The following is a 21368-nucleotide window of genomic DNA, read 5'->3' as shown; positions in this document are numbered from 1 at the left end:
ATACAAAGGTATAATAACTACACAAACAGCACTGCTTATGTGAAGGACACAATAAAACTTTACATACAACTGATTCCGTGACCTTGAGATAAAAATGATGCTAAGCTAAAGATACAATATACTCTAATATGCATAAAAAGATTTTCTAGACTTGAACACTATCTTGAAATAACTTCTTCATTGAGGGGCCGTTTACACGACACTGATTTCAACTAAAAATGGAAAACATATTATGCATTTTGGCCGTTCATGTACATGAAAACGGCGTTTTGGGGGGCTAAAAAAAATTTTTTTAGTTAAAAAAAAGTGTTTGAAAACGATAATGTTACCATCTCCATGTAAACTACAAAAAACACAAATTTGTGAAAACTGTGACGTCATGTCCATTGGTATTATGTGTTCAGTCTATGTGTGTAGTGTTTCTTTACAAAGTGACATCGCCACCTACTGGCCTGGCATAAAAATGTTTTTAGTCGTTTTCCCATTTTTGCTGTCGCTTGTACACGAAAAACACAAACCTTTCCGGATTTAGTATATCGCAGTTGTGTAAACGTACCCTTAGATTGCCACAATGCTTTCTGGGATTGCATTCTCTGTAAAGAATATGCATTATGCTATTTTTTTTTAAAAGTCAGTTCACTTTGCAACCTTCTTGGCTATTTTCTACTTATGCACAAACAAAGTTTATCCCAACATCTCTTAAACTGTTTGTTTTATTAAAAATAAGTTGAGCAATAACATCTGACAACAATTGTATAATAAATTGTTATTAAATGACTTTCAGAGTGTTGTAGAGAAAACATGGGCTCTTTTAATTGAAAGGAGTAACTTATATACGCCACCATATGGAGTGTTGTGATTCTTCCACTTTATTTTTCTATAAGTGGTCTGTCTTATATTCATTATACTCTCTGCAGCCTTTCTATCCATAGCTCACCTACGATGACTTCAAATACTATCTAGGTCAACCCGGTCTCACCCCAAAACGTCATATACTGACGGGTCTTGACCATACGTCAACATATGACGAAAAGGGTACCCCTATAACGTCAATATGAGACGCAGACATAAGCGCACCAGCAGCGCCTCCTAGCGGTACCCTAACGCATACCTAAACCCAACCATACCCGAATCGTCACACATGGACGTTATAGGGGTACCCTTTTCGTCGTATGTTGACGTATGGTCAAGACCCATCAGTATGTGACGTTTTGGGGTGAGACTGTGTTATCTAGGTAGGCTCACTAGGTTTTTGGAACAGAACTACTGTATTCCTATGACATGGAGATTCTGTGAAAGATGTATTTCAATGCATACTGTATGCTGCGTATACTTTGAAGTCTCGGTTACTTGGAGAGCAGTGCATCAAACTAAATAAATAAATATTCACACAGACAAATAAAGTGGCTGGGAGTGTTTGAAGTGCTAACTCCTCGGCTCCTGCTTATCTGGGCTGTAGTATTACTGCGCTCTAATCCATCTCTGTAGTGAAGCCCACTCGCAGGCAGTCTACGGACACACACACAGACTTCCAAAATCCTTCACTAATACTTCTCTCTGTCGGTGTGTAGATAACTCAGTGCATCGCCACCATCACCATCACACACATAAACACCTCTCTCAAAAAATGCACACAGACCAGCGATGTTGGCAGACAGAATTGTGTTGAAACTCTATATGATCATGCTGTATTTCTATCTAATATATCCTGAAACCACACATAAGCTCTGTTCCAAAACCTAGTGAGCTACATAGACAGCTGCCTAACATGGCACCTCATAAATAATTGATGTGGAACGCTCTACATAGGCTGAAAATCAGTACGCACATCCCAAACAACTCACACTTAATTCCAATATTGTGATATTAGCATGTTGCTTAATGTTTTACAATATTTTAATACGCATACAAATGAATTTTTTTTATTAGATTGAGCTCTTTTTTTATTGATACTTTGCAATACTGAATAAAATATATTTATAAATAATATATTTATAATATTATATATAATTTATAATATTTATTATTTACATGTATATTATGTACGTTTTTATATTTTGGATGAATTTAGATTATCTTGTCACAGGACTGCCTTAATTTAAATAATAATAATTTTCAAGATCTTTTTATGATGGATTATTTAATTTTTGGTACAAAATGTAAAAACAAACAAACAAAAAAAACCTTCACCATACTGTTTTAAATGCATGCTTTGGAACACAAACTGTAATCTTACATAGGCTACTATTGGAATGAACAGTATAATTAACAAATAAAACAAAAGAATAGTTCAATTTTTTTAAAAATAATTGCCGCCAACTTGAAAGAGAGGACAGGAAGTGATTGGGAACAGAAATTGATAAAACAGTATAACATTTTTATTATTTATAAGCAGTGTTTCATTAGTTAATTATTATTTATTTACTCAATGTGCACTATTGTTACTTTAATTTATTTTTATGCTTTGTCAATCCAAAATAAATCTTATTTAAATGCAGTTTCTGTGTCAATTCAATTAAATGCCAATAAAAATAAATTAAAAATGAATTGAGAAAAAATCTGCAGTCTGCTGCATTCTTTTACAGTAGGTTAATATTCCGTACATGTCCTTCATCAACTACACGGACATCATACCAAACAAGAGACTACAGAGAATCGATCCAGATTACGCCAGTCCCAGATTACAGCTGTCACCTGTCATTAGCACCTCCACCTGAGGCCAGCCCTCTGTCTATGAATGCATTAGCTATATCAACACTATATTATTCTCTTTCATTCACCCTCACATGAAAGGTCCAACGCTGACCAGCAGCATATCAATAAGGCCATACTGGACAGAGCTTGCTATTATTCTGCTGATGTGAGTCAGTGGGGAGAGTGTGGTGTGGAGGGCCCTGAGGGCTCATGTCTTGTCAGAGGCAGAAAGGGGTTTCATGAACCATGGGGACGCCAAGACCTGCATACAAACTAGTCTAGCGCATACTGCCCCTGTCACATCGTGAGGTTACAGCGCACAGGCCCAGGATTCAACGAGAGATAGTGAATCTTCAAGAAGAGGAGTTTATTTCTACATTAGAATAAAGCAGATTTTATAAACATATGGTAATTGCATTCATTTTATATCAATGATTAACCAGAAAAAACAGTTCCCTCCAAAATCCTCATTTAAACCATAGATTTGTTTTAATAACCTGTGCAAATGGTTCAAAAGTAGGCCTACCTGTGCAAACGTACTATAACCCAGAATGAACTAAAACTCTTCTTTCTCCCACATCTCTCAGCCTCTGACACTGTGATGCAAATGTGTATAAATGGGCTAATAAGGCACAGAGGGTTTTGGGTTCAAATTGCATCAGGGTGAGATTGAGAGAGGACATGAGAGAGTGAAAAGCGACTGTCAGAAAGAATATTACTTAACACAGATTAGCATAAATTAAATATGAAAAACGGGAGAGGTTTGACACCACATAGGCTTGAAGTAGAGATAAGAAAACAGAAACGGAAGAGAAAAAAGGAAATAAAGATGATAATGCAGGCAGATGAAAATTATTGTACGTCCAAATGTGTCTGAGGCAGAAACCAAGAGTAATGACAGGATAGTGCTGCCCACAGGAAAGATAAATGGCAAAAGACATCTCGATTGTTTTTCAAAGACGAAAGGAGATTAAACAGAGAGAAAATTGAGAGGTCTTCTACTTCCTCCGGAGAAAAAAATAACCCTAAGTTTTAAGTCTCCTAAGTTTGTCTTCTGGAATCTCAATAACGTCTCAGAGCATGTTCAGGTTTACCAAAGAAAAAGAGTTCTGTCAGGGCCACTGTCGTCAAAGATGATAGACAATTAGCATACAGTTTGGTTTGGCGGTGTGTTTCTGTTCAGGGCAAGACCTCTCTGGCCATCATACAGCCTAGCATGGACAAGAGCAGGAACAGCGATAACCTCCCTTAGGGTAAACAGAACAGAACCAACATGAATGTATTGCAGATATTATTAATGTTCAACATGATTCAAGAAAAAGGAGTCTGATTCGAAGAGGAATATCAGAAGGCCAAGACCTGACTGGACAAGAGGAGGAGCTGGGGATGGAGGAGGGTAATTCGCTCCTGAGCAAGGCGATAAAGGTGCTGATAATACTGAATGTTCATTATACATAGGGATGCAGTGATAGGCGTCGTATTCCCAGTGGCGCCACCAGGGGGTGGCCAGGGGTGGCCGTGGCCACCCTTGGCCGACTCCTGGCCACCCCACTGGCCACCCCACTGGCCAGTATAAATTTTAGTAGCATCAGTTATGCATTTCATCCCTAATGCACAGCCAGGCAGGCAAGCCGCTCTAGACCTTCGATCGCACACAGTAGCCCGCCCCTCCCCCGCCCCTCCGTACATGCCGCTGTTACGCGCTCAGACAGCAACAGCTCAGCGCGTGCCCGTCGGTCAACAATTTTAAAAGAAGTTAAGAAAGAAGACGAAGACTATCAGTAAGTAAATAAGTAAACAATATTCTTTAGTAAAAGAAGACAGGGAATTATGTGTCGTGACGTGCTTTTTAAGTGCCAAATGGTTACAGTATATGTTACAGCAGCTTTTTGATGCGTCTTTGACACGTTTTGACAAGAGTTACCTAGCTAACGTCGTTAGCTGGTGCATGTATATGTGTAACGGAGTTTAAACAATGCTGTTAAATTCATGCATTAATTGGGAAAACTCGACATTGGCTGTTGCATCACTCGCATTTGTGTGCGTGATATCGCGGGCGGAGCTACGTCACCACCAGCAGAGTCTCACATCTCTCGCTGCTGGTAAGTCGCATCAATAAGAGCTGCGTCATAAAAACAGAGTTTAGATTGTTTTCAAGTGCAAGGTTGGACTTTATAAACTACACACAAGTTTACTTAATGTGTCTGTTAGTTCCTAGTTCTGTCAGTCGAGTCATATGTGTTATTTGCAATGATGAAATGGAGTGTGTGTATGTATTAACCTGCTTGTGAACTCTGTTTATTTCATTTAAGAAATTCATGCAACGTGATGCACTGTCCGTTAAATATAACACAATAAACCAAAGTATATCAGTAGGAGTTTCCTTAAGTCTTTCTGATAGTTTTCTTCAGGCCGGTTTACTACAACAGTAGAATAAAATTCTGAAATTATGGTTTATTGTTTTGGTGTGCCACCCCAAGATTTTAAGTGGCTTCATCTGGCCACCCCTATGAAACATTTCTGGAGGCGCCACTGCGTATTCCTACAGGTAGACGTGGATCAGCTGATGCAAGCTTGACTGACGTGACCTGCCAGAACTAACGCTACGCTTCAAATTCGTAGTAAATTCTGTTGTCAGTTCACCTTTTAGTGCTTAATGCCGTTCTGTACGCACACAGTTCAGTAATTTACAGGAGTTACAACCGCATTTTACAACCAAATTGATAAAGTGACAAACACATTTACAAAACTTCTCCGCAGTGTGTACGGAATCGAACTGAACAGTTGTTAATGATGTATTTATCATCAGAGATCTCTCTTCTGTATATTCACGGTGCTAGAAAACCACTGAGAAAGCGCTATGAGCTTTAACTCATTCTGGTTTCCAGATCTTGCTAGAAAATTAAGACATGCAGCGAACAAGAATAAGGCCATCATACAATTAGATATATCCAAGTGCTTCATATTCAAACCAAGACCAAAATATCTTACTGTACTTAAACAATCATCTCATTTGTCTCTATATTTATTTGTCTAAATTAACTTTAGGAGAAACATCCATGAAAAGACTAATAATTAAACTACACTTAGATTTCCTTGCAAGGCGGTTAAAGTTGTAAACGAAAGTTTAGGTTTCAGGTTCTGGATCTATATACTGTAGGGGAAGCCTCATCTTTATGCAAGAATGTCAAACCAATCACAATTCAGTATGCAAATAAGTGTTAGACAAAAGACCAATATCAATTCTATATAAATATCTCAATGACATCATGAGTGTGTCACGTAGCCTATTATGAACGTATGAATGGAAGTCAATGGGAGATTTTCAAACTTTATATCAAGCATAACATTTACCAATACAAAAATTAATCTATATAGAATACATTTTAAAATTGTAGTCTGTACATCTCAAAAGATTTAAGCTTAATTAGTTGCAAAAGTTTAAGTTTAGGAGTTTAGAACAAACTAATTGTTTGAAGAAGATCTACACCTCTGCGTAATGTAATGAAACATAATTGTGAACTCATTAAAACTCATGAGCTATGAAAGAGCAACCTGTGAGCAATAAAACGTTCCTGTGGCTGAGAAAACAATCAAGAAAGGGGACACATGCATGCATAAGGGAAACATATTTACAAAGCAAATCCCAAAAGAGCCAAAGCAAACAAGAATAAAACAGCAAAATGAGAAAAGAAAAAAGACAAGTAATGGGACTTTTCCATGGTCACCAGCAGCAACATTCCCTCATATCACAATTACTACCACCTCTCTGTCTGTCTTTCTCTCTATCTCTCTCTCCTAGCCATCAGCCGGTGGTTATTAATGACCCCTGCACCCCTCTGTGAGCACCCCATTTATAAAACTCACCGTTTTAATCTCTCTCAGTGTGTGTTACTCCCCCGCGCTCCCTCAGCCTCCAAACACACTCATACATTCAGTGGCTGACACCTTTCTGGAGGATTGAGAATGCAATGGCCAGTACTTACAGTTCAGGCACCTGCCCAAAACTGAGCACACTTCCTCATATTTACACCCCATCCTTCTCTCTCTCTCTTTCTGTCAGATGCTTAACCAGTTATACAACTCATCCACGATGTTCCTTAAAGTCTTTTATGGTGTTTCTCTGCTTTTTAAAACTTGATTGACGTGTTAATGCGCATTAAAAATGAGCTGTGATAAGATTCTTTAAAATTACTCCTTTAAATTTAAGAAAGGAATGCTTTATGCTTTAAACAAGACAAAAACTATTTGCCAGTTTATTTTAACATACTCAGATATATTCTGATACTACCATTCAAAAGCTTGGGGTCAAAAGCTTGGTTTTCTTTACAGTAATAAATTCTTCTTCTTTTTTTCAGAAAGAAAGTCTTTTAATTAATTGAAAGTGACAGTAAATACATTTATAATGTTACGAAAATATTTTTCAAATAAATGCTGTTCCTGTGAACAAAACCATTTAAAGGGATATTTCACCCCAAAACAAAATTTTCTGTTAATTTACTCCTCAGGACATCCAAGTGTGTGTGTTTTTTTGTTTTTGTTTTTCCATTAGAACAGTAAAGATGATGTTTAGCTGAAACCGTGGCTCCTGACAATACTTTGAGGTCTTATGAAGCAAAACAATCAGTCTGTGCAAAAAACTGAACATCATTTACAACATGTAATCCACAGGCTGGGCAAACAGCAGTATATGCGGGAACTCAAACGTTGGGAATCTGTGAAAAGTCAATCTTCCCGATTGGGATCACGCAAGCCAACATAATCTTGGCATCCAGGATAAGCACAACTACTGTAGTACCATTTTGATGACTAATACAATATGTGTAATACTAATACTATACTAGTAATACAATACACGTGTCTACACGTGTAAACAAACACAGCGTCAGCTCACATGCGAGATTCTCCGCACATGTGTGATAATGTGAGGGCAAGCTTGCGCTCCAGACTCTCATGAACACGCTCAGGAATGTTTGCTGAGGCTGTGGATTACAGGTAATAATGTTGGAAATAATGCTTGTTTGACTTTAGAAAACCTTAATGTATCGTCAGGAGTCAAGTTTATTCATTCTGTTTTGCCTGTACTGTATATGTTTTTTTGACTCGTGAAGTGATGGTAGCCATTGACTTGCATTATATGGATCACCAATGAACACTGTTTCTGCTAAACATGTTCTTTACTTTTTAAGAGAAAAAGACACCAACATCTTGGTTGGCCTGAGGGAGAGTAAAACTTCATTTTTGGGCGGACCATCCCTTTAAGCTTTTTCAACACTGAAAATTATAAGAAATGTTTCTTGAGCAGCAAATCAGCATATTAGAATGATTTTTGAAGGATCATGTGACACTGAAGAGTTTTTGCCATCAAATAATAATAAATTACATTTTAAAACATTAAAACAACAAACATTTGATAATATTTCACTTTATGTGACACCACTTTGGTGAAAGAGACTTCTTCTAAAAAACTTTTTTTAAATCTTACCAAACTCAAACTTTTGAACAGGTATTTAATTATATAAAAATAAAAAATAAAAAGTAAAGAAAAATAAACAAACCCCAACAATTTAACAAATGTTGTGATATTCGTGCCAAAACAAGAACAAAATTAACTATTTGCTAACTGGGTAAGAAAAATAATAGAAAAAAAAATGTTTTGCCAACGAGTCAGGCATGATTTCACTTCTCCAGTAAATGTATCTTGCATTAAGGATGTTATTTTTGTGCCAGTCCACTTAGTCTTCATTTCTTCGGGTCAAGCTTTTGGCCCTTCCAGCTCAGCTAACATTGAAAGCTATGCACCCAGCAAGTTCTCTTTATTAATTGTCACTGTCTAGCTGGAATGGTGCCACTCATGCCATCCACGCTGCCCCCACCCCCTCCCCCTGGACTGAATCCTTGGCACTGCATGCATTAATTAATGCATATTTCATTTAGCATGCCTGTGCTGTGCGGCATATTGCTTTGCACTCTATTCATTTCCCCAGGGAAATGATGTTATACATCACCCCTCTGCTGGCTCTCCTAATCACACACATATCCAGACGCATCCACACACCTCTGAATTCCCAGGATGACACTGGAACCTCTGAGCACCTGAGGCGCTCACAGCCTGAGGGATATTGCCCCATCGTGAAACACCCCTCCCAGGACATGCTCAGTAAGGCCAGATGGCAGTGATCGCTGGCAAAGAAAGCAACAAACATGCCGCTCGAGAAATCATGCATGCAGCCACTATAAGTGACACCTCTGTTAGCTTCTATATTTGGCATGTTAATCAGATGCATATAATACTGTAAAGATGGGTCATTACTGTACAAGAAAATCTGTTTGGATGAGTCACAGAAAAAAGCCAATATATGATGATAATACTCTAAATCAATACACAATTTCACAAACTAAACATTGTTTATCGCAATTATAATTAATAATCATAGATATTTAATGAACATGGCAGTCTTATTTCAAGTTGTTGCAAACATTTCATAAAATCAATAAACCATCATTTTGATTTAGTGCCCAATAAAACCACTGTTTTGGTTCCTCTGTTTAGGTTCACGGACTATTGCATTGATAGATTAATTTAAGCATATTTTTTAACAAATGAGATTTACTATAAAATGCTAATCAGTGCGGAATCTTTAATTTAACACAGGTATCCCTGAAATGCACTTAGTTACATCTCTAGTTTGCTGTAGCTACTCCGAAATACAAAATGTAATCTTACAATTCATTCACATATTAATGACCTTTAATAAAATGTGGAATTCAAGCAATCACTGCTTAAACACTTGGAATGACAGATATGACAACAGCCTTGAAAATAGTTTACCTGCATGCCTAACATTGCATCTCAGGATAATATTATGTGGAACTTATTTGCAAACTTGCAAATGCTTATTTAATAACTCTACTGTGCTTTATACAGTAAATACATAAGGTTACCAAAATAAGAGACTATGTCCATTTGTACTTGAAATCCATATAATGAAAGCTATAACCAATCAAACACTACTGTTCAAAAGTTTGGGGGCATGCTTTTGAAAGATATTATTATATTATATTATATTATATTATATTATATTATATTATATTATTACTCCAGTCTTCGGTGTCACATACAAGCTCTTCAGAAATTATTCTAATATGCTGATTTGCTGGTCAAGAATAATTGATTATTATTAATAGTTGCTGTTTTAATCATTTTGAGCAAAAAATGATTTTAATGAATAGAAATCCATTTATATTATATAAATGCATCCTTGCAGAATAAAAGTATACATTTCTTTAAAAAACGAAACTTTCGAACGGCATAATCTATATATCCATATAATGAATCACATCACGCATACAGTCTAAAATGTACAAACCGGTATTTAAATTGTGAACAGTATATGCAAACTATTCAAGGTATTACTGAGCAATGTAACGAATGATGATTGTGGTTCAAATGAGGTTTTTAGCTGGTTTTTGAGCTAAAGTTTCTATTTTCCTTTTTTTTTTCTCCCAAAATGATACTGGGACAACCAGGTCTTAGAGAGCAGATAAAGGACTTGAAACTGTCCCGCAGTGTTCACTCTAGCAGCAACAGCAATGCCAAATCATCTGCAAAGAGAAGCTTTAGATTCGCTGTCATGCTGGGTACACCTGGGAACTCCAGGAACTGCAACTGTAATGCAGGTTTGTCAGGCCTTAAACTTACTTTTACTGTCGGAGTCAAAGATTCATTTCTTTTTGAATTGGTGCTTTGATTCAGAGCATTGTGCATTGACAATTATACGCAAGTCATGCACAGAACATAATGGAAATAGGTTATACAGTCAACAGTCAAACGTGAAGACTAAGCAATAAGAAAATATTAACACTCATATATGTCCTCTCAAAGTTCAACCAATTGTGTTAGACAATCTGTTTTGTCTAATAGCCGAAGAGGTTTGGGAAACAACAATTGCACACTTCACCTTAAATGATTAGTCAATTAAATCTACAATCCACCAATTATTGTTCAGTCTACCTTAAACATATTTTTTTAGTTATCTCATTAGTATTCATAGATATTCATAAATTTTTCCTACATATTCATACTATTTGAATAGACACTGATACATATAATATCAACATATGGATAGCTTTTTATGCATGACTTCACAGAAATACAAAATCATCTGTTTAGGTTCAAAGAATATTGAACAGATAGATTAAAGTTAGCGTATCCCTAAAAAGTGAGACTTATTAAATATGCTCAGCACCCACATATAACTAATTTGACATTTAAACTAAAAAAAAAAGTTTCATATATCAGTCTAAACTCAACATGAAACAAATTGTGTGCTGCAAATACACTTTACATAGAAATAAAAGGGGCGATGTTGAATTACTGGCCAAACGATGTTCTAGTACTTTATAAAAAGCCAATTTAACTAATCTTTTGCTATCTGAAATGAATAATAGCACCTTCTAATAAAGACTAAAGACAATTAGCGGTGATGTCTCTGCAGTGATTAAAGGGTTTAATCATGTCTTCTTCCCAAAACAGCTGTGAGAAACTGCTGGATTTGAGCTATTTCTCCTTTTTTCTTTCCAACTGCCGTATGTTAAGACATGCTTGAATCCCAGGCAAAGCTTATCAGGGGTAAAGAGCACCACTAAAGGTGTTTTTGGCCATGCTAATCACACACAGTACAGATACAGCCAAACAGATGCAAGCAATTTTCTCAAGTTCAGTGACCACAACCACAGGCTAACAAGCCTTGCAGAAATGGACAGACACTTTTTGTTATTGTGGTACAATGTCTCTGTAGTGAAGCTGAGGCTCTACCCCATTATATTAAGAAACAGAGAAAATCAAGGCCTCTGTACTAGTCGTTAGCAATGCTAGCTGAAATAATGAAGACTCTGTGGGTAACGATTCAGGAGGAATCCTGCTGCTGAGAGTTGAAACTAGTTATAAGTGCTGTATTGTGGGCTGTGTTTGTGTGTTTGTGTTTTAGTGAGCATCTCTCAACGCGCACAGCAGCATTTGAAAGCCAATGTCCCTGCTGAGCCACATTTATGAAATGTGAGTTATAATAATTTGCATAAAATCAAAGTAAACTTTCAACATACAGGTTTTTCAGGACACAGACAACAAGAATGCAGAATTTAATTGTAAAATGTAAAAAAAAGGGCATCAGTATAGAAAAATCTTTTAAATTATTGCTTGATTTTTCAAATAAAGTTAATTAATTAATGGTCAAGAAGTGCAATGAACAAATGCTAAACTAAATCAAAGTAACTTTTGATTTTGCTTAAAACTTATGTAAACTAAATTTAAGATTTATATTCTAGTAAGCAACTGATAAATTACACTGCACAATAATAGTAAACTGTCCTCCAGTAGACAATAATAAAACTCAGCTTTGATCACAAAAATGACACATTTAAACGTTTTTTTCCTGTGGGAAAAAAATGCTTCATGGCTTGAATGTAACTACACCCTTGCTTCATGTAGTATACACGGATCCATAAATATGCACATTAGCCCCGCCTCCAGTCACTCACACACGCTCAAAGAACTTGTCTTTGGTCTGTGTTACGTTCATGTTTCAAATTTTTCAGCGTTCTCTGTCCGCTTGTTTAGTGCACAACCGGGTTCGGATGGCAGCGTTCACACTTATTTAAATGAACCACACTATTAGAGCAATCACATCAGAGTTTGTTTTAATCCAACCAAACATGCCAAGTGTGAACACACCCTTAGATACAGCCAGTCAGCCAACTGAATTAAATAGCTTTTAATGTGGCCAAGTATAATACTGACAATTGTCTTTGACAATTGAAGAGCATATCAAATACTATATGAATACAAGAACATTTCATAAGGCCCAAACGTAATTGGATTAGTATTACAAATTCCCAATCATCATTTGGAAAGAACAAATCCTTTAGAACCAGTGTTTTCAGGTTTCCATACGCACCTTTGACGCTCAGCTCAGCGTAGTTGGACACACCAGATCCTCCATCGGAACGAATCACGCAGCGATAACGGCTGGTGCTCCGCTGTGACGTGTCCGTTACGCTAACGGTGGCGGAGAATCGCCGATGGTTCACCACACGGGTTACCATGAGAGACGTGTCTTTACCGTTCCATTGCTGAAAGACAGGGAAATTATCATCCTTGCAAAACCTTCTAACTGATAAGAAGCACACATAATATGTTTGAAATATATTTTACAAGATGGTCCATAGTGTCACATCAAGAACAGAGGCACAAGCTCTTATAACACACTGTACACAGTGAGAACTGGCGTTATATCTTCATGTCTCAGAGCTGTTGCACAGGATTGATGGAGGCTTAAGGTCTCCAGCCAAGGGAAAAAGTAATTTTATCCAAGACTTCATGAACACAGACACTGGCTTAGAAACCTTGCTGACAAAAATCTCCAACAAGTTATTAAGTTTCCTCAAGTGATGTGTCTCGGGACCAAGGTTCAAAACCTCCCAACGCACACACATAATAGAGATGCAGAGAGATTTAAAAAACATGTTAAGCATGTATCATCAAACCAGGGCCTTGTCCACACTAATATGTTTCCGTTTGAAAACGCATCTTTTTCTCTTCATTTTGGCCTTCAGTACACACTGAGAAAGCGTTTTTGTCCTGCGAAAATTGAGCTTTTTGAAACCGCTTTCCAAAGTGAATAAATTTGAAAACGCCGTTTCCATGTGAAAACAGAGGTATTAGAAAATGATGACATATTTAGTCATGTGACACATATTGAACCGATAGATATACATGTTTATACCGCTATGTGCCTGTTATGTGCTATTCACTTTTACACTAAAAACTTACGCTAAAGATATGTTACTTTGTACACTTCATATCGCAGTCCTGCAAAGATGACAGAAAATTTACTCGCAATTGCTGTCCTGTGGCAAACCGAGAGCAATTGCGTTTTAGACCAAACATGTAATGGTGACTGAGTGCGACCTGGACATATCAGTAAATGGTGAGATAGTTTGCTAAAGAAAATGATCCTGCCAGAAGAATAGCTTTATTATGTCTGTTCCGTCTGTATCATCTCAGTGAGCTTTTACGCATGCACAGTAAGGTGAATTTAGCTTTCCCCGACGTTTCAGTGTGGATGAGAAACATTTGGTAAACGCTAGCGTGGACGGAGAGTGTTTGGAAATGAAAACGCCATTTTTAAATGTATCCAGATTAATGTAGACGTAGCCCAGGTTTGCTGTGTCTATGCATGTTTCTATTGGTATGTTGATGTCCCTTTGTGTGGGAAGTGTGTGAGGTTGTGTGCGTAACTCACCTGTAGCCAGAGTTTGTCATGTTGTGACCATTTCCCTCCAGCAATGCACTGGAAGGTTGCATTCTGTCCCACGTTCACCTCGACATTCTGCAGCCGCAGAAAATGTGGCGTCTTGCCTATTAAACAAAACACATATACCTTCAAAAACATTCCTAGCACCCATGCCAATGATATTAAGCACAGACACTGATTGTAAAGTATATTGTGCTCCCTAACTGCTGACAATCACAAAGTGTTAAAAAAAAAGTTTTTATATTGTTTTAAGGCATATCAATTAATAATTTCAAACCTAACAAACATATTTTTGTCAAATATTTAGCTTATTAAGTGTACTTGTGCTATCTTTTCTTACAAAATATCAAAACAAGTGTCTTTTATTGTACATTTAATGACATTCTGTTTTTTGAAGTGTCCAAATGCTCTTTTGAGCTCTTGTATGTTCTATGACGTAAACATGGTTTCTTTATTTGTTATTTCTGATTGTACATTTAGAATCAACATCTGAGACCAAGAAATGTAATGGAGCTTGTATTGTATTTAATACTATTTGCAATATACATTCTCTCTCTTTACAGGTCATTTGTCTTAACAACAACAACACCAACTCTTGCACTATCTGAACTCACTACAGCAGTCTCCACCCACTCTCCCAGCCAGCTTCATTATCTGGGAATGTACAGTAAGCCTTCTGCACAAAAGCAATATCATTCCTTTTCAATTAAAGTAATTCAGAATATGGATTTCAAATTTAGTACCTCTGCTATAACATGTGGAAAGCATTAAGATTTAATGATGAAATCTTAAAATTGGCCACACAAATTTGTATGGCACATAAAGTCAAGAAAAGATCTATATGTGTGCCTTTTCAAATCAGCTCTTATTATTTTTATTTATTTTTAATTCTGGTTGTGTATAATAAAATACTAGCTTACAGCAATATCTACTGTTTTTTAAACATTGCATGTGTAATGAAACTATCCATTATGCAAAGATCCATTGTGTTAAGATGAATTGCTTTACTTTGAATAAAAGTGTCTGCTAAACTGATACATGTAAATGTCACAGTCACGTTACATTGGCTTTCAGTTATCACATAGGCTAGACCGTCCCATTTAACAACACTTTAAAGGAACACTCCGACTTTTTGGGACTTTAGCCTATTCAACTTATCCCCCAGAGTTAGATAAGTCCATACATACCTTTTTCATCTCCGTGCGTGCTATAAGTCTGTTTGACGCACCCACCGCTAGCCTAGCTTAGCACAAAGACTGGATGTAAATGGTTGCAGCTAGCATACTAATCCAAATAAGTGACAAAATAACGCAAACATTTTCCTATTTACATGTTGTGATTTGTATAGTCACAGAGTGTACAAAAAACAAAGTCACATGAGACACAGACATATTTTAACTGTATAAATACTGGGAACTATATTCCCTCATTTCCCTGAAGGCGAAGCACTGCTACTTGGGCGGAGTGATAACCGCAGCACCTGAGACGTGCTCTGAACGAACTCTCTGCTCCTCACCACGGCGCGTCTCAGGTGCTGCGGTTATCACTCCGCCCAAGTAGCAGTGCTTCGCCTTCAGAGAATATAGTTCCCAGTATTTATACGGTTAAAATATGTCTGTGTCTCATGTGACTTTGTTTTTTGTACACTCTGTGACTATACAAATCACAACATGTAAATAGGAAAATGTTTGTGTTATTTTGTCACTAATTTGGATTAGTATGCTAGCTGCAACCATTTACATCCAGTCTTTGTGCTAAGCTAGGCTAGCGGTGGGTGCGTCAAACAGACTTATAGCACGCACGGAGATGAAAAAGGTATGTATGGACTTATCTAACTCTGGGGGATAAGTTGAATAGGCTAAAGTCCCAAAAAGTCGGAGTGTTCCTTTAACAAACAGCTGTGTCCATGCCTTCGAAGTCCACGTCCTTTGAAGGATGCAGCCTCTGAATGCAACAGGTCATCTGAATGAAGCGTGATACGTAACATGACGTGCCATTTGCAACCCATTTTACTTCTGTAATCGGACATAATTCCGAGTGAAATTGGATTTTCAACATTTTTTTTTTTAAGTCAACATTTTTCTGGAATAAGATGCAATGATGAATCATGCACAGTAAGACTGGGGTCTTCTATAATACGCATTAACCTAATTTCCTCATTGGCACTGCTGGGTTTGCATTAGGGACAGAGAGATCTAGGACAATGGATGTCAAAGGCTAAAGTTCTCCTGTCATAACAAGAATGATGAGGGCCTGAAGTCTGAGCACTCAGCTCTGCAATCTGTCTCCCTCTCTGCCTCTCTCTCATCCACAGACTTGCTTGTTTGCTGGCCTTTTCCATCTCTGTTCAACCCTCGATCCACATGAAGTGCTTTTCACAGTAGTTGACAGACTGAGCTCCTACAGCGTAGCCAAGACTGTGAAAGTAAGCAGGCGCTGTGTGTGTGTGTGTGTGTGTGTGTGTGTGTGTGTGTGTGTGTGTACTCACGGCAAGGGTGGGCCAAAACGTGCATCTCATCCACTGCGATGAACCCAGGATGCCCTTGTACAGATACTGCCTCAAAAATAACCTAAATGAGAGAAGAGGGGAGATGAAACCAAGCGTTTAAATCAAGTCAGCTTGTTTCAGACTGAACTGAGATGGTCAATTTATTTCAAGCAAGAAAAGGATTGAAAATATTCAAATTGGCAAATCAACAGGAGAGATCTTTGCTAGATTAAAGACCTGTGGCTGGTAGCAAAAACTGCTTAGACTAGTCTTGCAAGTTAGTCACATCATTTTTTTTTCCTTCAAGACTGGTCATAACTTTAAGTCAGTTACATAAAAAGGTATAAATTATGTAAGATTGTTAGCTGAAAAGTTCATTGCTAGTTGGCCAGACTAGTCTTAACTTAGCTGCTATGTTTATGCAACTTGCCCCTGTTCACACCAAGGACGATAACCATAACCATAAATATATAGTTTTAAAAATTATTTTAAATTTGAAAGAATAGCAGAGTCCACACCATAATTATAATGAGTATGGCACAGAGGAATTATATCTTTGGAATCACTTTCAGATTTTTTTTTTTTTTTTACAACTGATGAATGATAAAAAAAATATTGACAGCCAATCCGAGTCCCCAAACTTTCAGAAAGTCAGAAGCTCGAGCAAGACATAATAATCTGATAATCTCGAGCACACACATATGGGACTGGCATGGTTTGCATGACATACTGTACATGCCATGTGGAGAAGACATGTGTGGTCTGAACAATGCCCTCTCTTTCAGAGCTGCCAAGGGCTGGCACTAGAATGCCGCAACCTGGACACAGGATGCACTCGAGTCCCTGGCTTTCCAAAAAGGCCTCACAGTGATCAGTCAAGGGACTGAATATACTTGCCCAGATTCAATTCTCACCATGTTATTCAGGGTGAGACAGTAGAGACTGAAGGTGTGTGTTTTCACAAACCATAACCAGAGAATTTCACATTTCAGATAAGAAATGTTGACTTTCAGTAGCTTTAGCTTTGTGTCGTTATTTACTGTAGATTGGTTCTCCATTCCAAACCCGACAAGAGACCAGTGTGAGTATCCTGCCTCAAGAAAGTCATACAGGTTTGAAACGACATGAGGTTGAGCAAAATGATGGCTATATTTTGAATGAGCAAACCCTTTGCATCGTAATTTTATCAGCCTTGCTCCTACTCAAGGACATTGCTGTATTCATAATTTATTCACAGCATTATGGCTGACTCAAATGATCTTTAAAATTGTCATGACATGGGGGAAAAAATGCTTTTTTAAAACAAGTTCAAACAGAGACTGAATTAATTGGCCTTTTTTCCCTTCTGCATATCATAAAACTTTACCCTTTAAACACTGTCACGTTGAAAGTGGGACCCTACGATTTAAAATGCATCACGGCAGGAAACGAGTCAATTAATCCAGAGATTCGTTTTGGCAAAATTGGCCACTTATCTGGCAAATGTGTTGCTCTAATCAAACTCTTAGTGGGATATTTTTTTGGTATAGTTTATGCTCCCAGGGGCAGATTTTCTAGTAGATATTACTGTAGTTCTTGATATTTAACAGGCAAATTATTAAGTTCAACTCAGCAAGAGAAGCGAGTCCTTTTAAAAACTGTCATTTGGTGAACACAAACTGGGAACAAGCACACACAGTGTGAATCTCACCGTTTTTGTTGAGAACATGTCCAGGTCATATTTCACCACAAAATGAAAATAAACTAAAATATTAAATATAATTGTAATATTTTATCATAAATCATAAAATACTATTTTTATTATTATAAAAAGAAAGAAAGAAATTGCAATATAAATGTATATAGACAAAATACGCACTCACATGGTAAAGTGGAACAGCCTTTAATGAACTGGGCTAATGTCATGAAGATGAATGAGAGTTCAAATACTGGTTTTATAGGTTTCTATAAAACCTAAAATGAAAACAAATTCAGGTGTTCCACAATGACAAAGAGAAAGTAACAGCATGTGTAACACACACACACACAAACAACAACTGACAAACACAGAGTGAAGGTGAGAAACTTAAATGCATAGTGATAATGAGGAGATGACGATAAGTGTCCATGACAACTGATGAGTGGCGGGAAAATCAAACAAAGGAACATGAATGAAAACAAACTGACCCTGCGTCTCAATGTCCATACTATCCATCCTAAACAGTAATGTGAGGTTAAAATAAGTGTGTCCCAAAGCATTGTATGTTGAAAAGAGTATGCCAGAAGTCCCCGGATGGTCTACTATTTCTAGTCGATTTTCGAAGTGTGGATCCGTGCACACCATATAACGGCTAATATTGCCCACAACCCATTGCGCTTTGGAAGAGGAACTACAAACACAAGTAAAAAGTGTTAAAAAAAACGACAAAACATGGTGGATATGCGCGACCGACAGTGAGAGGTTTAGATAATGGTTTGAGTGAAAAAATGATTTGTTTCATGTTATCTGTGATATATTTCATCTGTGGACTTTTATAAAGATCCATTTGACCATTACCTTTTAAATGCATCATTATGCATTAATATGAGGAGAGTTCTCTGTATGAAAGACCCGCGACTGCAGATCAACGTGCTTCTGCGATATGGTAGTAAATTAAATGAAATGTGGAGGACTTTAACTGTGACAAGATGATTGACAGGCCAGTTTACTGCGACAGAGAGTAACTGTTCAAGATGCAATTGTATGACGTGGAGATAGTATGTCCCAAAGCTTGTGTAGTCTTTTGCTACACACTCAAATCTACTTTTTCTTCACAAAAAGATATTTAAAAAAAGACATACTTTTATGGCGTAGTATAAGAAGGTGAATTGAGACGCAGCATGAAAGTGAAACTAAAGATGAATTAATCCAGATAACTGTGACAGCTAAATCATTAAAACCAGTTAAAAGTTTATCTTTTCGTGTTTCGGCCTTCTTCAATATCAATTTAATTTACAATTATAATATTTATAATATGCAATTACCAATATACTAAATAAATAAATGTATATTAGTGTTATATATACTTATTGATCATATTTACCTTTTGTGAGATTCACCCCAAGAGCACACACACACACATGCACAAAAGCTCTGATATTGCCTGCTGATCACATAGATGCCCTCAGCAAATATTGCCTTTAGCAAATATTGGTCTGCTGTTTGCCAAGTGAAGTTCAGTATTCCCAGCACAGGCTAAATATTTGCTCTTCTCATTAGTTAATTCAATTACACTGCTAATCTTATGAGGGTATTTCAATCCTCAAATTGATAGGTGAATCTATAGACAGAAGGAAGAGGAGGATAAGAAGCAGAGAGAGAGAGATCTGGGTGTAAAGACTCAAAAGAGAAAAAGGAGGAGGGGGCGAGAGTGAGAGGTAATAAGCAAAAAGACAGATCTAAAATTAACAGCTAAAAGCTTATTCACCAGGGCCATTTGTGGGTGCGATTAGGGGACAGAGATTGCAGTGGTAATTGGAGTAGAGAGCAATCTACTGCCCCACTCTGCAGTTCAATTGGAGCTATTCACCACAAATATAAGGCAGAAAATAAACTTTAGTCGATTTCAGTGGCCAAGGGGACAAAATTTGCACTACATTTAACTGTGCTTGCTATGGGGCTCCATCTTGCTAAAAAGAAAAAAGTGAGTTGAGTTCTCTTGCTAATCATGACCAAGAGAAGAGGTCCATTGTAAGTGCATATTTTTTTTCTTTATTTAAACCAGAAGAAACCCATGACTTTGGCATTGTTAGAGTCATGCTTACCTGGTAGGAGTTGGGCCAAAAGGTGCTGATGGCGAGTTCAGCCTTCACCCAGCCTTCAGTGACGGGTGCTGAGGCATTCCAGATGGGATTCCCCTGTGGTCCACCGTCCACTTTTATGTAGACATTGAGGGTTCCGGGACTTGTCCCATCCCGGCTGGACAAGGAGTAGTGGAAGTCTATGCAGTGGGTGTCATTCTCTTTTAGTGTGGGGAGAAGCAGGTGGGCCTTCTGACCTGATGCACGACCTGAAGCATTCACCATCATGAAGGAACCTATAAGAGGAAAACATAATACAATAGGTCAAACAAACTCCCATAAACTTAACTTCAAGGAACTGGATAGGATAGGATAGGATAGAATAGAATAGAATAGAATAGAATAGAATAGAATAGAATAGAATAGAATAGAATAGAATAGAATAGAATAGAACACCCCCACCACACTTCCAAAAAAAAAAGCTCTCTAAATGAAAAGGATGTTTTGATGCTCAGTTTCTCATGTGGTTTTCACACACTGAAGGCTACACTGTCATTTTACACAATCATGTTATGGCCTTTTGTGCCTTTGTAAGCAGAATACAGCACATAACTGGCTAACTGCCTGCTATAAAACCACATTGAGATTGTAAGTGCTGAGACACTATTTATGAAACGATTCTGCAGACACCTTTTCATCCGTTTTACTCCAATTTTATGAGACAATGTGCAGCCTTATTAGTGGTTTTGTACAAGTCTCTACTAACAACGGCACTGCATTAGAAAGAAGAAAGAGTGCAGGGCTTTAGAGGATACAAAAATAAAGATTTTTAGATAAGCTAAAGGCCCAAAGGTGGGTTATTGGGTTATATTTTAAATATAATTTATAGTAATTCATTTAAAGCTTTTTAAATATTCCCACAAAAGACTTAAACTCATTCATGTCGGTTAAAAGGTTTCGGCCTGAACAAAAGTGACAGCCTGGTAATCAATCAAAACTCTGGCTTTTCAATGGTATTTCTACAGCAATTATAGTGCTGGCCTGTTCATGGCTAGGTGACTCAAAGGTCTTAGAAACATTTCAGAAACTGTGTGCATATGCATCTCCTTTCG

General features: G+C 37.3%; 1 protein-coding gene across 13 annotated transcripts in view; it reads right to left on the bottom strand.

The window, feature by feature from the left end:
- Positions 1-21368, bottom strand: part of ptprt (protein tyrosine phosphatase receptor type T) — a 228363-nt gene that overhangs the window by 138504 nt on the left and 68491 nt on the right. For all 13 annotated transcript variants that reach the window (XM_079628114.1, XM_079628109.1, XM_079628115.1 and 10 more), the window contains exons 3-6: positions 20281-20552; positions 16498-16579; positions 13998-14113; positions 12651-12825 (exon numbers count right to left, since the gene is read on the bottom strand). In XM_079628114.1, the coding sequence (XP_079484240.1) occupies positions 12651-12825; positions 13998-14113; positions 16498-16579; positions 20281-20552 (645 nt within the window). The remainder of the gene's footprint in view (positions 1-12650; positions 12826-13997; positions 14114-16497; positions 16580-20280; positions 20553-21368) is intronic.

This window comes from Phoxinus phoxinus (genome assembly GCF_949152265.1).
Source record: "Phoxinus phoxinus genome assembly, chromosome: 11".
Lineage (NCBI taxonomy): Eukaryota > Metazoa > Chordata > Actinopteri > Cypriniformes > Leuciscidae > Phoxinus > Phoxinus phoxinus.
The sequence above is the reverse complement of the archived record's forward strand: the minus strand, read 5'-3'. Positions and strand labels throughout refer to the sequence as shown.